Source organism: Myxine glutinosa, chromosome 5 (assembly GCF_964187855.1).
Source record: "Myxine glutinosa chromosome 5, kmMyxGlut1.1, whole genome shotgun sequence".
NCBI classification, from domain to species: Eukaryota; Metazoa; Chordata; class Myxini; order Myxiniformes; family Myxinidae; genus Myxine; species Myxine glutinosa.
In genome coordinates this window covers 201,952,161-201,975,464 of record NC_136265.1, presented here as the reverse complement: position 1 = coordinate 201,975,464, position 23,304 = coordinate 201,952,161, and the positions used below count along the sequence as shown (strand labels likewise).

The window sequence follows — 23,304 nt, the reverse complement described above, 5'->3', positions numbered from 1 at the left end:
GTACACAAAAAAGACAAACGTTAGGAAAATTGCCAAATCAAAACTCCGACGTCGAATCAAAGGATACTCATTGTACAGAAGATGACAATTATTGATGCTACAGTCAACTGGTTTTCCCTTTGGAACATCCATGCCATCCATCTTGACAGTGCTGCTGGGGTCTGGAACCGTTTTACCCAAACCTACAGCAGCACGGGATGAGAATCTTGGTTTGCGAACACTATTGCATCAAGCAAGTTTACTCTGTTAAAAAACATCACTTCCAGAGGATTAATGGAACAAATGAACACAGAAACTGTATTAATAACTTGCCAGCTTTGTTGGGAACCCATCTTCATAGTGGTATGCAAAACGCATGGAATGTATGACCCTTACATGCACAAAATACATAACCAAGACCACACTTGAGCACTTTACACTAAAATCTCCTCAAGACAAACCATTGTAAAGAAGGACACCCGATAAGATGGACAACATCTTTACTCAAGACGTTTCATGGTACACGGACGGAGCTAAACTGGTCACTTTCAAAGGAATCTTTATGTGCTCCATGTAAAGTACTGTACTGTACATCCTTATGTGCCAGTTTAAGGAGTTCCACTTGCCTTTAACGCTGTGCTTTCCCTTAGGGAGCTTGGTCACATTCTTAGCCTCCTTGAGTTCATACCTGAATAAGACAATGCAATACAGTACTGCATTTTTATATCCATGGACTTTACAACAAATACATCTTCAAGCTGGAGATGTAATCATTTATGTTCCCCAAACATCATTATATGCTTTGTAAAAGAGTCAATGCACAAGCATTCACTTAGAAAAATGTGGGAAAAGGAAAAACTATTCTCGGAAAAGCATCCCACGAATTCGCGGCTTTTTCCCCGATTCGCGGCCGTGTTCCGCGAATTCGCAGTTTTTTTTGTCCTATTCACGGCCATGTTCCGCGAATTCACGGGTTTTTTTTCCTATTCGCGGCAGTGGTCCACGAATTCACGGATTTTCATCGACATTCACGGGGTTTACCTCACCATTCACGGATTTTGCCTTGCCATTCGCGGTTTGTTCCTCTCTATTCACAGATTTTTGCGCCTCGGGAACCTATCCTCCCTTTTTCCATTGAAACAATGCCCCGCTATTCGCGGTTTTGCAATTCGCGGATTTTCCAGGAACATATCCCCTGCAAATAAATAGCGGGGTCCGAGGGTACTATATAGTCTCTATGAAGCAGTGTTTCAGTCCATGGACAAGATAAACAATGGACTTCATCAAGTAAGCGTTGATAAGGGTAAGTTTACAGTCATAGAAACGAGGTGAAGATGTGTCAGCCGTTTGTTAGAGCAACAACAACTCAACATTTTGTTTGTTAGAGCAGAGCCTTTCAATCAATGATGGAGGTGCACGGTATTCGTGGATTTTCGTCGACATTCGCGGGTTTTGCCTCACCATTCACAGATTTTGATGAGCCATTCGCTGTTTGTTCCTCTCTATTCGCAGATTTTCGTGACTCGGGAACCTATCCCCCCCATTTTTCCATTGAAACAATGCCCCGCTATTCGCGGTTTCACAATTTGTGGATTTTCCAGGAACATATCCCAAGCAAATAGCGGGGTCCGAGGGTACTATATAGTCTTTATGAAGCAGTGTTTCAGTCCATTGACAAGATAAACAATGGACTTAATCAAGTAAGCGTTGAAAAGGGTAGGTTTACCGTCATAGAAACAAGGTGCAGATGTGTAAGCCGTTTGTTAGAGCAGCAGCCTTTTAATCAATGATAGAGGTGTGCGGTATTACCGGTACTGTATATGGTTAACTTCCATTTCTATTTTTAACAATATGTATTCCAATTTTTTTAAGGTCTGAAGATAGTCATATAATACTTTCTTCACAAATGTCCCAATTAGCAAGCAGCTCGCTCCGTGTGTTCCGTTAGCATGCAGCTCGCTCCGTGTGTTCCTTTAGCATGCAGCTCGCTCTGTGTGTTCCTTCAGCATGCAGCTCGCTCCGTGTGTTCCTTTAGCATGCAGCTCGCCCGGTGTGTTCTGTTAGCATGCAGCTTGCTCTGTGTGTTCCGTTAGCATGCAGCTCGCTCCGTCTGTTCCTTTAGCATGCAGCTCGCCCGGTGTGTTCCGTTAGCATGCAGCTTGCTCCGTGTGTTCCGTTAGCATGCAGCTCGCTCCGTGTGTTCCTTTAGCATGCAGCTCGCCCGGTGTGTTCCTTTAGCATGCAGCTCGCTCCGTGTGTTCCTTTAGCATGCAGCTCGCCCGGTGTGTTCCGTTAGCATGCAGCTCGCTCCGTGTGTTCCTTTAGCATGCAGCTCGCCCGGTGTGTTCCGTTAGCATGCAGCTCGCTCCGTGTGTTCCATTAGCATGCAGCTTGCTCCGTGTGTTCCGTTAGCATGCAGCTCGCTCCGTGTGTTCCTTTAGCATGCAGCTCACACCATGTGTTCCTTTAGCATGCAGCTCGCTCCGTGTGTTCCGTTAGCATGCAGCTCGCTCCGTGTGTTCCTTTAGCATGCAGCTCACTCCGTGTGTTCCGTTAGCATGCAGCTTGCTCCGTGTGTTCCGTTAGCATGCAGCTCGCTCCGTGTGTTCCGTTAGCATGCAGCTCGCTCCGTGTGTTCCGTTAGCATGCAGCTCGCTCCGTGTGTTCCTTTAGCATGCAGCTCGCTCCGTGTGTTCCTTTAGCATGCAGCTCGCTCCGTGTGTTCCTTTAGCATGCAGCTCGCTCCGTGTGTTCCTTTAGCATGCAGCTCGCTCCGTGTGTTTCGATAGCATGCAGCTTGCTCCGTGTGTTCCGCTCCATGCAGCTCGCTGTGTGTTCCGTTAGCATGCAGCTCGCTCAGTGTGTTCCGTTAGCATGCAGCTCGCTCCGTGTGTTCCGTTAGCATGCAGCTTGCTCGGTGTATTATGTTAGCATGCAGCTCGCTTGGTGTGTCATGTGATCATGCAGCTTGCTCGGTGTGTTCTGTTAGCATGCAGCTCGTTCGGTGTGTCATGTTAGCATGCAGCTTGCTCGGTGTGTCATGTTAGCATGCAGCTCACTCGGTGTGTTCTGTTAGCATGCAGATTGCTCGGTGTGTTATGTTAGCATGCAGCTCACTCGACGTGTTCTGTTAGCATGCAGCTCACTCGGTGTGTTCTGTTAGCATGCAGATTGCTCGGTGTGTCATGTTAGCATGCAGATTGCTCGGTGTGTCATGTTAGCATGCAGCTCACTCGGTGTGTTCTGTTAGCATGCAGATTGGTCGGTGTGTTCTGTTAGCATGCAGCTCGCTCAGTGTGTTCTGTTAGCATGCAGATTGCTTGATGTGTTCTGTTAGCATGCAGCTTGCTTGGTGTGTTATGTTAGCATGCAGCTTGCTTTGTGTGTCATGTTAGCATGCAGATTGCTCGGTGTGTCATGTTAGCATGCAGATTGCTCGGTGTGTTCTGTTAGCATGCAGCTCGCTCAGTGTGTCATGTTAGCATGTAGCTTGCTCGGTGTGTCATGTTAGCATGCAGCTTGCTTGGTGTGTTCTGTTAGCATGCAGCTTGCTCGGTGTGTTCTGTTAGCATGCAGCTTGCTCGGTGTCATGTTAGCATGCAGCTTGCTCGGTGTGTTCTGTTAGCATGCAGCTTGCTCGGTGTGTTATGTTAGCTTGCAGCTCGCTCGGTGTGTTATCTTAGCATGCAGCTTGCTCGGTGTGTTATGTTAGCAAGCAGATTACACGGTGTGTTCTGTTAGCATGCAGCTCGCTCGGTGTGTTATGTTAGCATGCAGCTTGCTTGGTGTGTTCCATTAGCAAGCATAGCTCGCTGGCCAGGCCAGACGCTACACATCAACCGCTTTGCAAACTGCTCGTCCAGTCGCTCGTCAAACGGAGCAAAGCGATTTCCTCGAGGTAAAATGAGATTTGACTTCAAACAAATTGCAACAAGAAAGAATTATGAAATAAAGAATATGAACACACGTAACTCTATGGTTATTCAGTTTGTTCCTATGTGGATTGTTATTGTATGCTGCATGGTTCTCAAGCCAAGGGGATAATTACATTATTTAAATTGTCATGATATTGTTGCGGTTGTGAGAAATAAAGATAACCCCCCTCTTAGTTAGTTGCACCACAACATGTAGCCTCGCTTCGTTCAGTTATTTCTTATTAAATGTTAAGCATAGTCTCCTTTCCTGTGTTAGTATGCATTGAAGCAGGCAAGTAAGTGTAGGCTTCATTGTTCATTGGGCTGGAATACCATGTGCTACGCCCAGAACAAGTCTGGGAGGCCCGAGGGAGGAGCTACAGGGGAGTGGCCGGTAAGCGGCAAGCAGCCAATAGGAGCTACAGGGGAGTGGCTAACAACGGCAGCCAGGGGAGGTGCTTGGAACATTCGGGTAAGACTCCGGAGAAGGGCTATAAAACCCTGTCCGGGCCCCCGAACGTAAGTGAGAAGAGGTGTGATCGAGGACCCGCTCCGTGGACCAAGCTCCCAGCGCGCTGTCTGTCTCTGAGCTCTCTGTCCCGGGATTCTGAAGCGACTGTGTGTGTGATCGAAAGCACGAACTCTCTGTAGTCTGCGTTCTGCCTGTTATAAGCGCTTTTCGAGGACGATCTCTCCCGGGGCCCGACACTCCAACAATCTCCCTGCCTGGGCTCCCTGCACGTGCCGTGAACATCCCCGCCCAACGAGCTGACCGGGGTTAACGGCACCAACGACCGCGCTTGAGCGCGTTCCCTTCTCTTCCTTCCTTTCCCCGCGTGAGTGAGAGGGCCCTTGTCCGGGGATTAAGTTAAGGACGTTAAGTTTCTGCTCTGTGTCTTTTTGCCCTGATCATTTGTACATTGTAATAATAAACATGTGTTCTTTTGCATCCATTTGGCCATTCACATCATTTCCCACTATTGGCTTCGCATTGTACGAAATAACACCGCTCAATCGGGTTCATCTATCTATAATTCCAGTAATCTCTGTGTGTGTGTGTGTGTGTGTGTGTGTCTGTGTGTGTGTTTGTTTGTTTGTCTGTGACCGCTGTTTCTCGACAACCACGGGTCCGATATACTTGAAACTTGCCAGGTATATTGCTGGGGACCCGAGGATGTGCCTTTTCAAGGTTTGAAATTAATCGGACAAGTAGTTACCGAGCTATGTCCAAAAAACGATTCAACCAATCAGAGAGCAGCGAGCTATCACGTGTGCCGAACGTGGCGAACAGACTCTGCCTCGGATGGCACATTTGAGAGCGTATTCATTTATTTCACGTTTGCAAACTATGTTGGCGTTAAACTATGTTTTAAAACTAATTAAAACTAATTTGCGATTCATCGTAACTGCGATATGCGACCTTCCGGAGCTCCTGTGAGAGCGTGCGCCATTACGGATAGTAATTCAATTAAAAACATAAAAACATTGTTGTGCATGCTATGGCGATTTCTTTACCAAACTCCGCAAGCCGTTCGCTTTGGACCAAACCATTTCATGTAAATAGAGGGGGGGGGGGGATTGTCACCGTACTCGCAAGCCGTTCGCTTTGGACCAAACCATTTCATGTAAATAGAGGGGGGGGGGGGGGGGATTGTCACCGCACTCGCAAGCCGTTCGCTTTGGCTTTGCGAATGGACCAAACCATTCCATGTAAATAGAGGGGGGGGATATAATTTTAGATATATATATAGTACGGGCATGCCCTAGTAAGGATTAATGGCACGAGTCACGTGACACGCAAACCACTCGGGCGTATCAGACCAGCGTGACTCGTGCGAGGCCCAGTCCCCGTTCTCGTGGTGGCGTGTGTATAGAAGGTACTTGGGGATTCGACCAGATACCCTTCCGCACGCTCGCTACGGGGGTGGCGGCTGGAATTGCTCCGCAATCCACCCCACGGGTGTAAAGTGGGTAGCGGCCTCGTGGACTCGAAGGCCCGAGGGGGAAAAGGGTTTAACCCCCCTCTGTACGTCTATGGGCTCGAGGTCCTCAACAATATTATCACGAGTATCGTGATAATGAGATAGGTTTTCCCATTATCGCCCAGGCCTACTCCAAGAGCAAGCACCTCGACCTCTGTCCCCTTCCCTCTTTCTTCCTCTTTCACAAATATAATCCACCAGGATAACTCCAGTGATCTCCAAGTAATAGTCAGTTGCAAAAGGTGAGAAAACATTTTCAGTTGGCTTCTTCAGGTGAAAATAAATAATTTCATCAATAAAGGAGAACATTACAGAAAATGCCATCTCATAGAACAAAAAAAAGTGTCCACCCGCACGTGTCAGGGTGGTCAAGTCAAGATGATCTTATTTCCGCACAGCCCTTGGATGTACCACTCGCATGCTCCAGCTTAACTTACCCAATGCTAACCATATAAAGAAATGATACCGCGGCTCAAAGTCTAATTATCCAGAGAACCACAACGGCTTGGGGTTGTGAGCGTTCCCGGTTGGAATAAAAATCCTAATTTGCACTTTATCATGCAATTAGCTCGATTTGCGGAAACACTGCACCAATGTGGTCAGACGCGTTCTAACAAGCACAAAGGGCACAAGGGTATCACCTTTCAAACGCGATGCCTCAAGACGACGGCTGCAACACCAAGCTTGTTATGGATAATCACCATACCATGGAGCTTTTCCTTCCTCTTTATCACAAATGTGGAACACATCACAATTACCTCCCCAAAACAAGCAAAGCACATTACTACATAACTGTCAAATCCCAGAGTACAATGCCCCATGTACGTGTGTTAGCAAGGCCGCTGCCAAGTAGCCTGTGAGCATGGTGCAAGAAAGGAACCACACAATTTTTTAACACCCCATGCATGTGATGTGCTCATTCAGTCTGAAAATCGCTACTGAAAATTACCAACACAAAAAAGCTGGACAGCCTTCCCCATCACTACACAACTACATTCAGTGAGCTTTCATCACTAGGAAACATGGCTCCACGGCCAGCCTTCGTTGCTTATGAGCTTATAAAGAAATTGCAGTGACATTGAAACTGAAACTGAGACGAGAGACAATGAGTGGTGCAATGTGCACGGCTTTTTACTTTTGCCCACAGCTTGGAATGAGAAATGCAATTGTGATGAAATTCCCACCGGAAATTTACCTCTAAAATAGACGCCTAACATCAATACCGATGCCTAACATCAATCCCGACGCCCAACATCAATCCCGACGCCCAACATCAATCCCGACGCCCAACATCAATACCGACGCCCAACATCAATACCGACGCCAAACATCAATACCGACGCCAAACATCAATACCGACGCCAAACATCAATACCGACGCCAAACATCAATACCGACGCCAAACATCAATACCGACGCCAAACATCAATACCGACGCCAAACATCAATACCGACGCCAAACATCAATACCGACGCCAAACATCAATACCGACGCCAAACATCAATACCGACGCCAAACATCAATACCGACGCCAAACATCAATACCGACGCCAAACATCAATACCGACGCCAAACATCAATACCGACGCCAAACATCAATACCGACGCCAAACATCAATACCGACGCCAAACATCAATACCGACGCCAAACATCAATACCGACGCCAAACATCAATACCGACGCCAAACATCAATACCGACGCCAAACATCAATACCGACGCCAAACATCAATACCGACGCCAAACATCAATACCGACGCCAAACATCAATACCGACGCCTAACATCAATACCGACGCCTAACATCAATACCGACGCCAAACATCAATACCGACGCCTAACATCAATACCGACGCCTAACATCAATACCGACGCCTAACATCAATACCGACGCCTAACATCAATACCGACGCCTAACATCAATACCGACGCCTAACATCAATACCGACGCCTAACATCAATACCGACGCCTAACATCAATACCGACGCCTAACATCAATACCGACGCCTAACATCAATACCGACGCCTAACATCAATACCGACGCCTAACATCAATACCGACGCCTAACATCAATACCGACGCCTAACATCAATACCGACGCCTAACATCAATACCGACGCCTAACATCAATACCGACGCCTAACATCAATACCGACGCCTAACATCAATACCGACGCCTAACATCAATACCGACGCCTAACATCAATACCGACGCCTAACATCAATACCGACGCCTAACATCAATACCGACGCCTAACATCAATACCGACGCCTAACATCAATACCGACGCCTAACATCAATACCGACGCCTAACATCAATACCGACGCCTAACATCAATACCGACGCCTAACATCAATACCGACGCCTAACATCAATACCGACGCCTAACATCAATACCGACGCCTAACATCAATACCGACGCCTAACATCAATACCGACGCCTAACATCAATACCGACGCCTAACATCAACACCGACGCCTAACATCAACACCGACGCCTAACATCAACACCGACGCCTAACATCAACACCGGCGCACAACATCAACACCGGCGCCCAACATCAACACCGGCGCCCAACATCAACACCGGCGCACAACATCAACACCGGCGCCCAACATCAACACCGGCGCCCAACATCAACACCGGCGCCCAACATCAACACCGGCGCCCAACATCAACACCGGCGCCCAACATCAACACCGGCGCCCAACATCAACACCGGCGCCCAACATCAACACCGGCGCCCAACATCAACACCGACGCCCAACATCAACACCGACGCCCAACATCAACACCGACGCCCAACATCAACACCGACGCCCAACATCAACACCGACGCCCAACATCAACACCGACGCCCAACATCAACACCGACGCCTAACATCAATACCGACAATTAGGTAACAAAGCCATGTTGGCAGTATGGTGTGGAGTCCTTTGAACTGTGCTGAACTAAAAAATATTGTGGAAAAAGAATTTATGATGCATATTAAAGTGCATCCGTATCTAGAAAACGTTATTGTGTCATCTGAAAATTGAAACCTTGCACACTAAAATATTTGACACCAAATATTCGATTTACAACCTCAAAACCCGACATTACAAACGTATGCTCAACCTCGCTAAACTCAATTTAAAACTACGAATTCAAAACATGATGTCATGGACTTTTGCTCAAAAATTTAAATCGTGGAATTTTAAAATAAACACGTGATATCGTTAGAACAGAAATTAGGAATTATAAGAAAGTTTGACACTGGTGCCCACCTTCCAGATAAGGCACTTGATTTTTGTCTTGCAATGGAAATACAACGGTGAATACGAGGGCAATAAAAAGAAAATATCATGGTATGTGCGCAACCTGTGATACCTTCCAGTGGAGTGCAAAGGTTTGTTAATTTTGTTAACCTTAAGCAATTTCCGATATAAGTAAATAAATAACTTTTAATTTATATTATTACTTTTGTATTATTATATTACTGGTGTGGCTCCACGCGCCTCACCACACATCGCTTCAGAGGGATGGATGGGCATCTTTGACCATGCCTAACGTCCACCGGCGCACACATTAATGAATCATCCTGCCTGTGAATCACCGGGATGACAGTATATTGAAAAAGGTCAGGGTTCGAACTCAGGCTAGACAGCTTAGATGCACGTGTGTGTACCTGGTGGCCATTCTGCCAACCCATTATTGTTACTGTGCCTTTTTTCAAAGTTATTTTCCCCATTATTATTGAATCTTCGGGCCGGAAATTGTTTTGGGAACGCTTCCCCCATTATTATATCTATAGGAAAGTCACTTTCGATTTATGAACTACTTTTCAGGAACACGTCATGTTCATTCATAAATAGATTGCTGGATACTAGTAAAGTTAAAGTATAGTATAGTATAGTATAGTATAGTATAGTATAGTATAGTATAGTATAGAATAGATTCATATACAGCCTCTCTCCCTGCACTCTCCAAATAGTCATAACTCACATGTTTCCGAGGGCAACTTCAGCCAACATTATCAATCCTGTCGGGTTGGCATGGTTTGCATGGCAGTAGTTTGCACTCTTGGACACCATATCGGCAAAGTAGACACCTTTACCAAACATGTAACCAGTCTGCAAAAACAGAAAGAAAATGGATGTAAAAACAAGACGACGTCATGCAGAGCACAATACTTGCAAAATCCACCCCTCATCAAATACATCAAATTGTCCAATTCATTAAGATTATAATTGACAATCTTGATCAAAGCTCAGGTCAATCGGATTTAAATTGATGATTTTTTCAGATTAAAATTGATATTAGAAGTTTGACCTTGAGTTGACCTTTGACCTCAAAAATAGTACGTTTTCCAATTCAATGAGGCATTTTGCAATTGCTGTTTAATTTCTAAGTCAATTGGATGAAAATTCACGATTTTCCAGATCAAAATTAATGATTTTAGAAGTTTGACCTTGAGTTGACATTTTACCTTAAACAAAGTTGGTTTCCCAATTCAACGAGGCACTATGCAATTGCTGTTTAATTTTCAAGTCAATCGGATGAAAAATGACAATTTTAGAAATCTGATCTCAAGATGACCTTTGACCTAAAAAATCACTATCAAATCTTCCAACGCTACCATCTGGTGAAGTTTCGTGAATATCGGTTTACAATTGTGACCTGTAGGCGATTGACAGACAGACAGAATAACAAACTCAGCCGACCAATTTACTTGAAAAATCTTCGATTTTACAAGTCATAACAAGAAAGAGCAATCAGAGATTGCAGACCCTCACCAGGATGTGATTTCAGTGGTTTTTAAGGCTTTTGCGTTAAAAACAAATATGGCGGCCGAACCATGTGACCGATGACGTCATAATTTTTAATTTTTTTTCTCCACCAATTTATCCCTAGATGATGCTCAAGAAATTTTCTTATCCGGATGAAGTTTTGTACTTATCGAATTATGACGTCATAATGGAGGCACCTATGACATCATCATTAATATATTTTATTCCCCATGGAGAGTTCTTTATAATGAGCCATGTCTCAATTTTTTCTATGCGGCGCTTTTGGCGAATCGAGGTGCAGTTTTTAGGTTTTTCCAAGATGGCGCCCTTACCACTTGAACTATGACGTCATAATTATCATTAAAAAATTGTACAGGTGGAGTTGCACCTATGGTGGAAATTTCCTGTCAATCGGACCAACGGTTGCTGAGAAAATCATATTTATTTTGTGTGGACAAACAGACAAACAAACGGACCCAAATGCAATACCCTCTCCTCCTGCAAGGGTAAAAATGCATGCTATAGCAAGGGACGTAACAGTAAACAGTCAAAATGGAATGATCAGAATGAAACGCTAGTCGAGCAAATCTTGCCTATTTGTCTCTTTTCTTTATAATTCAATCATTATTTTAAAGTACATTAATTAAAGTGTAAAGTCGAATAACAAATGTCAAAAACTCTTCAAGCTTATTTTGGGGGGGAAAAAAAAAACTTGCATGAATTAAAAACGAATCCAATTGCACGAGCTGTCCAAGAGCATGTGATATAACAAGAGGATGTGGGTGTATGTGGGTCAGTGCAAGCAGAGTGAGAAGCTGTACCACAGGCGCCTCTGGTGGTGCGATGCGCAGGCCCTGAGACAAAATGCCGGCAAAGTTGGTGATACGGGAGCCGTGCCAAAGCATCATGTGGTTGGGAACATCCTCGAAAGGCCGGAATTTCTGCCGCTCCCCATCACGACACACTTTGAAGATCTGTTGCAAAGCACAAGTGATTGGTGGATAGAGGTAATCTGTTGGGGATGCTGCAATTGATAAAAGTCAGCACGAATTGTGGAAATTGACTAAATAACGAGTCATCAATATACAAAACATCTGATAAAGTCAGAACGAGCATGGGGGTATTAGACGAGAAAGAGTTGCTGCAATGGCCTCGTGATTCTTGAACTGGGCATCCCTTCGCACAAAGCTTCCAAGCTTGTCCCATCAAGGGTCTCTCTACAGTGGTCATTACAGGGTACCTCCTTGGTCTCCTCATTTCGGGATTGTATTTTTTTCTTCAGAAGAGACCCTTTGAAGCAGGTTTGACTTGAGCAAAGTGAGCCAAAAATGAAAAGTACTAAATTACATGAGAGGGTCTCACGGATACATCTTTGAATTTATAACCTAAAATCTTGAGGGGATATCCGAAGACCTTGACAAGATATTTGTACCTATATTGAAGGAGGCAGGGGGAGCCTGGTGTTGGCTTAGCGGTTAGGGTGTCGGCTTGGGATCCTCGGATCCTGGGTTTGAATCGCGGTCGATCGCTGAATTAACGCCAGGTGGGATTGACTCAGCCTGTCATCCTTCCGAGGTCGGTAAATTGAGTACCAGTTCACTGGTAATTCCCTGCGTGTCACAAGAGGTGACTAACAGGGTTGGTGGCAGGAAGGGCATCCGGCCATAAAACATTGCTTCAAAAATGGGACCACAATGCCCGAAAAAGGTCAAACCCTGCTCTGCTGGAAAAAATGGCCTCTAAAGGTGGTTCCTGTATTATTATTGAAGGAGGATATTGAACATATTTGGTACCAAAGGTGACATCCCACAAGCTGATTTAGATAGGAAAGAAAAAGCACCTGGAAGATCACTTTAACCTGGGAAACTGCAATAAACTGGAGAGGATCAGGTCTAACCTAGAGGTTTCTCGACTTCTTTATTAGAACTCCCAGTGACATGTGAGCCTGACGTTGGCTTAATGGTCAACGTGACTGGTTTAAGATCTTAGGGTCCTGAGTTTGAGCCCTTGTCGTGCCATTCAAATAACCCCAGGTGGGTTGACTCGGCCTATCCTCCTGAGGTCAGCAAAATGAGTACCAGCTGACTGACTGGTAATAAGGAGCATTGCATAAGCGCATCAAGATTGACTATAATCCAGGAGACGAAGGGGAGCAACTTTGTGTTGGATGGGTGTGAGGAGGTGCGACCGGAAGAAGTGGGAGGCATAAAAGGCGGCAATCAAAAGTGCTTCCTGGTTTCATGCAGCTGGTCATGTTAAACATTACACGTAGTTTTTAAACAAAAGGGGACAGTGAGGCACAACTAATTATCCTGGGTCACTGCTAACTCCAGGACACAGGTTGAACGCAGCAAAATGTGTCCTACTATTTTACGCTTGAGAAAACACAATGACATAAATAAACTGGAGTGGGGAAGACACATTTTAAATTTCATGAGACAATAGGGATTTTTCTTGAAAATCGCTGCATTGAAAGGAGGCAAGGTAGCGTACACACCTGTTGCACTTCAATTGTAAACGAATCATGTGTGGGTGCATGAGTGTTATGCACATAGTCCAGGATCACGCGGGCCTCGTCAGTCTCCATATCCAGCACCTGCGTAGGCAGAAGAGAACCCCAGTTGTCCAATCTAAGCAATGGTACCACTTGCATAAGCAATATTATCACGTAGGACAACCATATACAGGATACACCTAAGGTCTTAAAGGAAGACTCCAGACCCCCAATTTTTTTTTGAGTTAAATACTTCTACATAATCTTTGATCAGTACATAACATCATCTATAAAAAAATTTAAAAATCAACCCGCGAAGTTGTTTCCTTGTAATCCGACCTTAAATGCGCCAAAAATTATAGACCATCGACGAAAACGCTTTTGCAAATCTTAGACCACGTGCCCATGCACAGTATGACGTCACACGAGGTGATCAGGGAAGCCGGAAATACTTTACAAATGGTTTACAATACAATACAATAGTGTAGTGTTTCTATTCTAGTTATATTGTCCTGCATATCGGATTCTAAATGGTTTATAGTTGTGTTTTGTACAGGTGCTGTAAAGTCTCGGAGCCTTTTGTACGTAGAAGGGGGGGGGGTTATGCGGGAAAAAGCGTAATTTTGAAAATAAAAGAAATATAAATGCGGCTCCCGTTTTCTAATGTGCGTGCTGATGAGAAACAGGGATTTTTTAAAGCCGCACTGTATTGAATCCTCATCGCATTTTGACGTTCGAAATCCTGTCATTCTCAGGCTTCAGAGGTGACTTGACGTCATGCTGGCTTTATTACATCATGTTCTAGCACAACGTGACCCCAGTGACATCACTGCAACAGAGTCTACGTCACCTCGTGCAAGATTCAATAAAGTGCACCTTTAAGTGGCCTAAAGGGCCATAACATTAGGCTGGGCATTGTGTTAGTACTAGGAGTGCAGTCCTAGAAACAAAATATAATGCATAATAGGTAGCCAATTTATTTTGCTGGTTTATACCAATATTTGCATGCAAAGTGTAAACAACGTTTCATGATTGAAGAGCCCCTTTAAAGTATGTACACAACCATAAATTGAGAGATTATGAACCCCCCTTTCATTCAAGAAAAACAATGGTATTATAATCATAAACACAGGCTCGAATGCGAGTGTACTGTCATTGTGTGTCCCCAAAGACACTTGCAATGCATAGGCCTAGGCCTACACTAAATCGTAAATGACGTTTGCGTCATGTATAAAATGTGGGCTATCCCTCCCCCCCCCCCCCCTTTTCCTGGGATGCGAGCATAATTGTTTATGTATCGTCTTATTTCAGGGTCTCGTGGAACATGCCTGCCATAAATATAAATAAATTGGCCAAAATTCTACGAAACGCCGACGTACAGTGACGAGTGCATTTGTACACCACACTCAGTAGCTGCAGCCTGCGTGTCTGTGGCTACGCCATGATACAGGCACAAGGCGATCGGGTTTTTACCATTTTATCGATCAAACAAGGCCACAACTGCAATAACACTCGCTTGATATATAAATATTCCTCGCATATTTAACCGAAACTATCAACAAGTAGGCTAGCCCAACACGTACCAGTAATCTAAATCTGCGAGCCGTCCAGCATCAGCTTCATCGTTTTCCACTTCGATCTCCATATTGGCCTCTGGATCTTCGTCGGCGTATTCCGACTCAAACTGATATGGTTGAACACCAAATTCTCTCCGTTCTTTATCAAATTCTTCTACAATACTTTCCTCAGCCTCTGATACGTATTCATCGGCTGAAAAGTCCGACAGATCGGAGGAAATAGAGCGATTCGGAGTCAGAAACTGCTTCTTCTGCCATGTCTGCCATGTTTATGCAGTGTGTGCACCGCGATCAGCTGAGATCTATACCTCATGTGACGTCACAAGGATTCCAGAACTAGCTGGTTTTTTTTAATCGTGCCTTTTTAAAAACGCATTTTACGACTAATTTAGCATCGATTTTTTTTTCTTTTTAAAAATTAAACATTACCTAATTCTAAAGATTTAAATAATTTAAAAAAAATTGGGTCTGGAGTCTTCCTTTAAACAAACACTAACCTCATCCAAATACTTTCCTCGACTACACGAGATGAACTTGTTCCCGCTTTTAAAATGACGAATCAAAAAGAAACAATTATACGGGACGCATACGGACATAAAAACCCACAAACCTCAATCTTTGCCTTCAACCTCTCATAATTGACATCCAGTTGGTTTTTATCACCATCCTGGCTACATGAGAGCAAGCTGTACGCCACCTCAATCTCCAGCAAGTTATCCAGCATCTCCACCTTCGACTGGAGAATGAAGAACATCACAAAGGAAGAGCATGAGCGAACGGGTGTGTGCACACGCGCAAATGCTCAATCCCGTATATACAAACAGATTGAAACAGCTGACACATCACCTGTATGTATTCCAGGTTGTCTAACATTGGTGGCTTCTTCATGCCAAAGTCGTGTGGAATGAGTGTGAAGAAACGGTTCGACATATCCAGGATTTGGGACTCGGATGAACTTTGCGAGAGCAGCTGCGCACGTTAAACAAAACGGGCACGGATTACAATGGTCCACATAGGGATATTGCCAAGATCGGGGAAACAAAACAAACCAACAGTAGACTGACCACAAGTGGATCAAAAACATTCGCAAAGTAGAATATATATATATATTTTAAAATGCCAATGAACTTTACTTCCTTAATTTAGCAATTACGGGTGAGTATATAATCCAAGCAATTGAGGAAGCAATCTGTTATTGTTTCACAGTACCTGTTAGCATGCTAAGGCACTTTCATGATGCAGAAACAGAGATTGTACCTTCTGAACGTTTCCCAGCAAAGAGTAAGCGCTTTGGATCTGCCTTCGGCTGAGCTTCCCCAGTGGCATCTTTTGCAGGTCAATCTGCATTGGGATAAGATGAACACTAATACACATATGCAAGCAACTTTTGCACTCCCAAACTCTCTCAATTTGCTTGAATGACCAAAAGGCCAAAAGCAAGTCCGAGACAGTGGTAAAATTTTTTAAAAATAACACATAGACATTGATTAATTTGTCAGTTATTGTCAATATGTTGTCCAAGTTTTGATCAAAATGCCATCATAAAACATACAAGTAATTCATTACAAGGTAAGCTACAGCTTCTGTCCTGAACAAACAGTGGTACATCAGGGGTGATGAAGGTTGTGGTCAAGTTTCATCGAAATAGCGTGTGTAGTTTCAGAGGAAAAAGCAAATTCCTATTTTGGGGGGGGGGGGGGGGGGCTCAAGCCTAGTGTAGACCCCTGATAGACCCCAATTTTTAATGCCGTGAACAAACTTGATTTGCAACATACCAAGTATTATTTGTGCCAAGTTTGGTCACAATCCCATCAGCGGTTTTGGAGAAGAAGTTACAAGTGTTTATGGACCGACGGATGACGCGTCATCGCATAAGCACCCCAGAACTACATTCCAGGTGAGCTAAAAACAACGATGGAATTGTAACAAAGCATATATTAATTAATACTAGTAATATTAACAACAATAATAATAGTAATGAATGTATAATTCCCACCCTGACTCGAGCACATTTGGACTTGGTGAAAGGTAAGCTACTGCTCAAGCAATATGGCAGGCAGGTATCCTACCAGGCCGTGAGGACCAATGAAAATTTGGTCAAATGGACACATGGACGACATCACATGACTTGTCATCTTCTCCCATCAATGCCCATCGTGATAAAGGCAGGTGAGGACATTTGCTCTGAAAGATTTGATTCTTATTCAAAGCTCCTATTCTTTAGTCATATTTTCTTTGTTCCGTCTCATTAAAAAGAATGTTGAGCAAAACATTGAACATGAGAGCAGGATGATCATGTCACTGTTGCAATTAAAGCCCAGCTAGCTCCACTGTTTGATGCGAACAAAAAGGTAAGACCTTGAGATCCCAAATGCATTGACTGAGTTATGAAAAACAAAGTTCCAACGACTTATAGATTGCCCAAACAAAAGAAGCATAAAAGAATTTTTTTAATTTCTAAATTCACTACATAATGTCGCCCATAGTAAGTAATGTAACCACAATATTTGAAAAGTTCAAAACATTGAGCCTACCTCAAACTCTACCATGGCCTTCTTCATGTTATCCACATCAAATATCAACTGCATGAGATCTTGAATAGCTGGGTCCAGCAAGGACTTGATCCCTGCAGATTGAGTCAGCTTTTGTAACTCGTGATTGTCCTGCAGTGAATAAAACAGGCAAGGAGATACACCGTATTAAGCAGTGAAGCAGACAAAGAATCATTGTTCATAATTATCCTGCTGAGTGGGCTCAGTATAGCCTACAGGTAAGCGCACTCGCCTCGAAGCCGTCTAGTCTGGGTCCAAATCTCAACCTAGCTATAAACTGTCATCCTGGTGTTTCCCAAGCAGGGCAAGGCATCAAGATGTGCTGTCCCTCAGGGATGGACGTTAAACTGGGCTTTCCATTTGCTGCCATAAAATGGTGGATGTTAAAGAACCCATGGTGTCTTTCACGAAGTGTAGGTGAGTTATCGCCAGCACACTGAACAAATTCAAATTCTGCTCCAACCTACAGGGGGCGCTGCATCAGCGGCACAGCCATGCCCCTTATGCTTCAGTCACATTTGGCTCGGCGGCCGTAGGGTCTAAATAATCTACGGCCACTAGCAATTATAGGGCGGCCGCAGTATTTCCACGGTCACACAATGTAGCAGTCACATATGTTTTTATTTTTCGGGTAGCCGCACGGGGTATTTAGAAATTGTGGAGACCGAAAACGTGGGGGTGCCGTACGGTCTTTGATTTGATGTCGCACGGTGACCTTAGGGCGTCCCTGCGGCGGCCATATAATTTTCAAGGCAGACGCAAGGTAGCCTCAAGGTGCCCGCAAGGCGACCGCAGGGCGGCCCTAAGACGAACGTGCGGCCAGACGGACGGTAACGAGTGGGTATATATACCAGTTATTTTTCATATGTATAACAGCACTTACAGTTGTCATGGCTACGGCTTGTCGAATTGCTACGGCCAACCTAGAAATGAAAAAAGTTATAACTCCGCGCTATAATTCCACGGCGACCCCTACGGCCTGTAAGAGATAGCCATACGCCCTAGGGCCACCCTGAGGCCACCTCAGAAACTCTGCGGCCGCCGCACGTTTCTGTCAATTTAGGGGGGGTACGGCCGCCGTATCCTAGCCATAGAGCAAATGTGACTTATGCTTTACCCTCAACAATAATGCAAACCAGTAGTCACATGCTGTACACAAAATGAATGAATCCTGTATATCTGGAAGTCACACCAAATTTACACATGATAATTAAATAATTATGGTATTGTTAAAAATAGCAAATGCGACAAAAATGATAATTTCAAATGTATTCACAAGCCTCCAGCCTACCCGTCCGTAATCAATCTCCATTGGGTAGAACTTATTCGGGTATTTCACAAACTTCTCACAGTACCAGCTATTCCCAGTCTTGGAATCGTACAAGTCCACAAAGTTATCAATTGCGGTTTCCAGAGAATTCATCTTCTCCAGTTTGTTTCCTCCAATGGTGGTCCCCACACGGCCCCAAGAACGAAACACCCAGTACCTGCAAGCCAAGAGTATCAACTGAATAAGGTCATTCAAAATGTAACGTAAAGCTCACTCGCATAAGTAGGTCACATCACTGGCAGTTAGCAGCAAAAACACTCATCGACTTGATAACTTCAGTCATCGACACTATAATACTCTCCTCCACTCTGTCCGTCCGACGTCCGTCCATTCATTCATAATAATAATAATAATTCATTTATTTTGTATAGCGCTTTTCATGAAGCCCAAAGGCGCTTTGACAGAGTGCAAAATATAATGCATAACAAAACATGGAAACAACAATTGCAAAAAGACAAGAATCAATAGGGAAATATTTAAAGCAAAAGGAGGGAGAAGGAGAAGTGATAGTCAGGGGTTAAATGCTGTGGGTTGAATGTTGAATGCAGTGCTGAACAGGTGGGTCTTGAGTGATGTTTTGAATGTGGTGAGTGAGGAGGAGTCTCTGATGGTGTGAGGTAGTGAGTTCCAGAGGGTGGGAGCAGCGATGGAGAAGGCCCTGTCCCCCCAGGATCTGAATTTGGTCCGGATGGGGGGGTCAGGAGGTTGGTACCAGCAGAGCGGAGGTTGCGGGTGGGAGTGTGTCTGGAGAGGAGGTCAGCCAGGTAGGATGGGGCCAGGTTACGGAGGGCTTTGTAGGTCAAGAGGAGGATTTTGTACTGGATTCTCTGGGAGATGGGGAGCCAGTCAAGCTTGTAAAGGACGGGGGTGATGTGGTCACGGGTCCGGGAATGGGTGAGTAGACGGGCAGCGGAGTTCTGAATGTATTGGAGTTTATTGGTGATTGTTGAGGGTGAACCATAGAGGAGGCTATTGCAGTAGTCCAGACGGGAGGTGATGAAGGCGTGGATGAGGGTTTCTGCAGCCGTGGAGGAGAGGGATGAGTGGAGACCGGCGATGTTTTTCAGGTGAAAGAAGGCTGTCTTTGTGATCTGTTTAGTGTATTTGTCAAAGGAGAGGGTTTGGTCAAAGATGACGCCAAGATTCCGGATGAGAGGGGAGGTGGATACTGGGATACCGTCGATGTTGAGGGCAAAGTTATGGGTGGATTTTGTGAGCGTTTTTGGGCCAATGATGATTATTTCAGATTTATCACAGTTAAGTTTGAGGAAGTTGATTTGAAGCCAGGATTTTATTTCAGAGATGCAGTTTGTCAGGATAGAGTGGGTGTCGGTGGAGCTTCTTTGATTCATGGGTGGAGCTTCCCCCTTGAGGGAGTGGCTTCACCCGTTCTGGGAGGGGCTTCAACATCAAAACTCCACCATTTTCTTCGAACCGCATAGCCCTGAGGCCTCTTGTATTAGGCTAGCACTTTCTGACTCACATGGTTTTATCTAACAACAACATGCATTTTCAGGCCATTTTTCCCCTCTAGAGCGGGGGTTAGCTTTGCGGGCCCCATGACAATCATGGTTCCCCGTTTGAGGCAATGTTTTTATGGCCGGATGCCCTTCCTGACCCCAACCCTTGGTCACGCTCTTACGATGCGCAGGGATACAGTGTGCCTATTCTGAATCAGGGGTACACACCGTGATCATTCATTCCAGCAAGCTGGTACTCAATTTGCCGACCTCGGAAGGATGACAGGCTGAGTCAACCCCCCTGGCGTTAATTTTTTTTTTTTTTTTTTTTTTGTATACAAGATCGAGGCTCGTGAGAGAGCGAACATTAATCACACAGAAAGACAAACAGACACATAAAACAAATAACATCGGGAGCGGTAGACAAGATGGGGAGAGAGGGGGAAGGACACAAACACAACATTTGAGAGCAGGGACCGAGAGACATGGAGACATCGAGAGATCTGTGGGAGGGAGAGGGCTTTGGGGGGGAGGCATGTGAAGGGGGGGAGGCATGTGAAGGGGGGGATCGATCAACCAGGATCGACCCAATTGATCGACCCAATTGATCGATCGATCAATTCAGCGATCAACCAGGATTCGAACCCAAGATCCTAGGATCCCAAGCCGGGAAGTGTATTCAACGCTTTCAAGTTTATAAATGAACAACAGAAGTAAGTCAAGGCAGGTTCTCCCCCCCCCCCCCCTTCCTCCCTCTCAAATCAAGGTAGAAGTGTCACTCTCCTCGCTCTACCACCCCTCTCCCCTGTGTGCAATCCCCTCTTCCCCCACACTCCCCACCTCTCCTGTCTGCGATCCTCTTTCCGTCTCCACGGCCAGACGGTCGTCGCGTTTTCATGAGCGCTGCAAGGGCGAGGAGGTTATGGTCCGAGATACCACACGGCAGAACAAGCCGCATGTCAAGAGCTGTTAGCCACCGCCTGACTACACACAAGTAGCCATCCTGCTGAATGAGGCTCTGCAAACATGCCGTCGCTAAACCACCATGCACATCCATAGAGTGGACAGGTTCTTAAGTGTCGTCTCCATTATTGCTGTCTCCTGCTTGTGAATGTGCAGGTCAAAATTATTGTGCAAGCCATCAAGAGTATCGTGGGCATGGGGAATAGTAGTTTTGTGTGAGAATTTTCTGAATTATTCTTCGTTCTCCTCACCCTTCTTTAATAAATCCTGTTCTTCCACTACTAGAGTGTCAGCCCGGTGTGTGTTCCGGAATTGGGAATGATATAATATGGCACAAGTAAAACCACGACTGTTAGAAATTTGTGCAAAAACCCTCGTTAGAAGGGTAACAAGCGTTACGCCTAGGTCCCCCGTCGGGGAAGTGATGTGAGTTGACAAAGTGGAAGACGCAGAAAACATGCTATGATATGATATTTCGCTCAAGGTTCAGACATACATGGTGGCGGCCATCTTGGATTTTGACGTGGCAACCAAATTTTCAATAGGGTTCTTCCTTGTGCCTAGATACACCCACACCAGATTAGAAGTTGGTACTTCGCTTATTTTTCAAGATATTTCGCTCACAAGGTTCAGACATACATGGCGGCGGCCATCTTGGATTTTAACGTGGCGACCCAATTCTAAACAGCCTTCTTCCTTGTGCCTAGATACACCCACACACCAGATTAGAAGTTGGTACTTCGCTTATTTTTCAAGATATTCATCTCACAAGGTTCAGACATACATGGCGGCGGCCATCTTGGATTTTGACGTGGCGACCCAATTTTCAACAGCGTTCTTCCTTGTGCCTAGATACACCCACACACCAATTTAGAAGTTGGTACTTCGCTTATTTTTCAAGATATTCAGCTCACAATGTAAAGACATATATATTGTGGCGGCCATCTTGGATTTTGACGTGGCGACCCAATTTTCAATAGCCTTCTTCTTTATGCCGAGATACACCCACCCACCAATTTAGAAGTTGGTACTTCGCTTATTTTTCAAGATATTCAGCTCACAATGTTCAGACATATATATGGTGGCGGCCATCTTGGATTTTGACGTGGCGACCCAATTTTCAATAGCTTCCTTCCTTGTGCCTCGATACACCCACACACCAGATTAGAAGTTGGTACTTCGCTTATGTTTCAAGATATTCATCTCACAATGTTCAGACATACATGGCGGTGGCCATCTTGGATTTTGACGTGGCGACCCAATTTTCAATAGCTTTCTTCCTTGTGCCTCGATACACCCACACACCAAATTAGAAGTTGGTACTTCGCTTATGTTTCAAGATATTCATCTCACAATGTTCAGACATACATGGCGGCGGCCATCTTGGATTTTGACGTGGGTTGCACCCACACACCAAATTCGAATGCGGTCCTTCGCTTACGCACGCACGCACGCACGCCCGCACACACGCACGCCCGGTGTGTGTTCCGGAATTGGGAATGATATAATATGGCACAAGTAAAACCACGACTGTTAGAAATTTGTGCAAAAACCCTCGTTCAAAGGGTAAAAACGTGGTGGTTCGTCAAGGGTCTCAATTGGCTGCCATCCTTTCAAACTGACGAACACATCGCAGGAGACAGACTCATTGCAGTTTCTGTGCGTCAAAAACAGAAGTAAAGATCTTTTTGGCTTTCCCAACAGACGATGTACCGCCCCAAGGACTATCTGTCACTGAATTTGTGACTGGTAGAAGATTTGACCGCGTGTCTATCCAGTCCACTGTGGGATTCAAATCCTGGTTCAATTCCCATCACCGTAACAATATATATAAAACAAATGAAGAAAACAACTGCAGCTACATAACTCCTCATAATGTGAGGAACACACGCACGCGCACGCACACACACACACACACACACACACACACACACACACACACACACACACACACACACACACACACACCAAAACTACTCACCTATTCTTGTTGTCAGCCTCAAGTAACTGCAGCTTGTAATACGAGTTGGTACCTTTGACTATGTCCACCTGTCCAAGCGTGGCACTGTAGATTTTGCTGCCTTCTTCATGCACATGTGCTGTGCTCTCCAGTCCTACAGAAGCACAAAAATGGCAAGAATAAAGCAAAAGAAAAAAAAGGATTTATCAACTCAAAGCTAATAAGAGCATGTTTATCGCTGTGGGAAGGAAGGTGCGGCTAATGTTTCAAAACAGTAAATATAGCTCAGTTTAAAAAGTCACTGTTTAACTTGTCCGC

At 44.9% G+C, this 23,304-nt stretch overlaps 1 protein-coding gene across 1 annotated transcript in view; it reads right to left on the bottom strand.

Moving 5' to 3' along the window:
• Positions 1–23,304, bottom strand: part of PARP1 (poly(ADP-ribose) polymerase 1) — a 90,822-nt gene that overhangs the window by 5,761 nt on the left and 61,757 nt on the right. The window contains exons 12-22 of the mRNA XM_068115089.2: positions 23,008–23,140; positions 18,565–18,760; positions 17,256–17,384; positions 15,979–16,062; positions 15,568–15,690; positions 15,332–15,457; positions 13,148–13,246; positions 11,472–11,624; positions 9,866–9,993; positions 606–667; positions 68–182 (exon numbers count right to left, since the gene is read on the bottom strand). Of these exons, the coding sequence (XP_067971190.2) occupies positions 68–182; positions 606–667; positions 9,866–9,993; positions 11,472–11,624; positions 13,148–13,246; positions 15,332–15,457; positions 15,568–15,690; positions 15,979–16,062; positions 17,256–17,384; positions 18,565–18,760; positions 23,008–23,140 (1,348 nt within the window). The remainder of the gene's footprint in view (positions 1–67; positions 183–605; positions 668–9,865; positions 9,994–11,471; positions 11,625–13,147; positions 13,247–15,331; positions 15,458–15,567; positions 15,691–15,978; positions 16,063–17,255; positions 17,385–18,564; positions 18,761–23,007; positions 23,141–23,304) is intronic.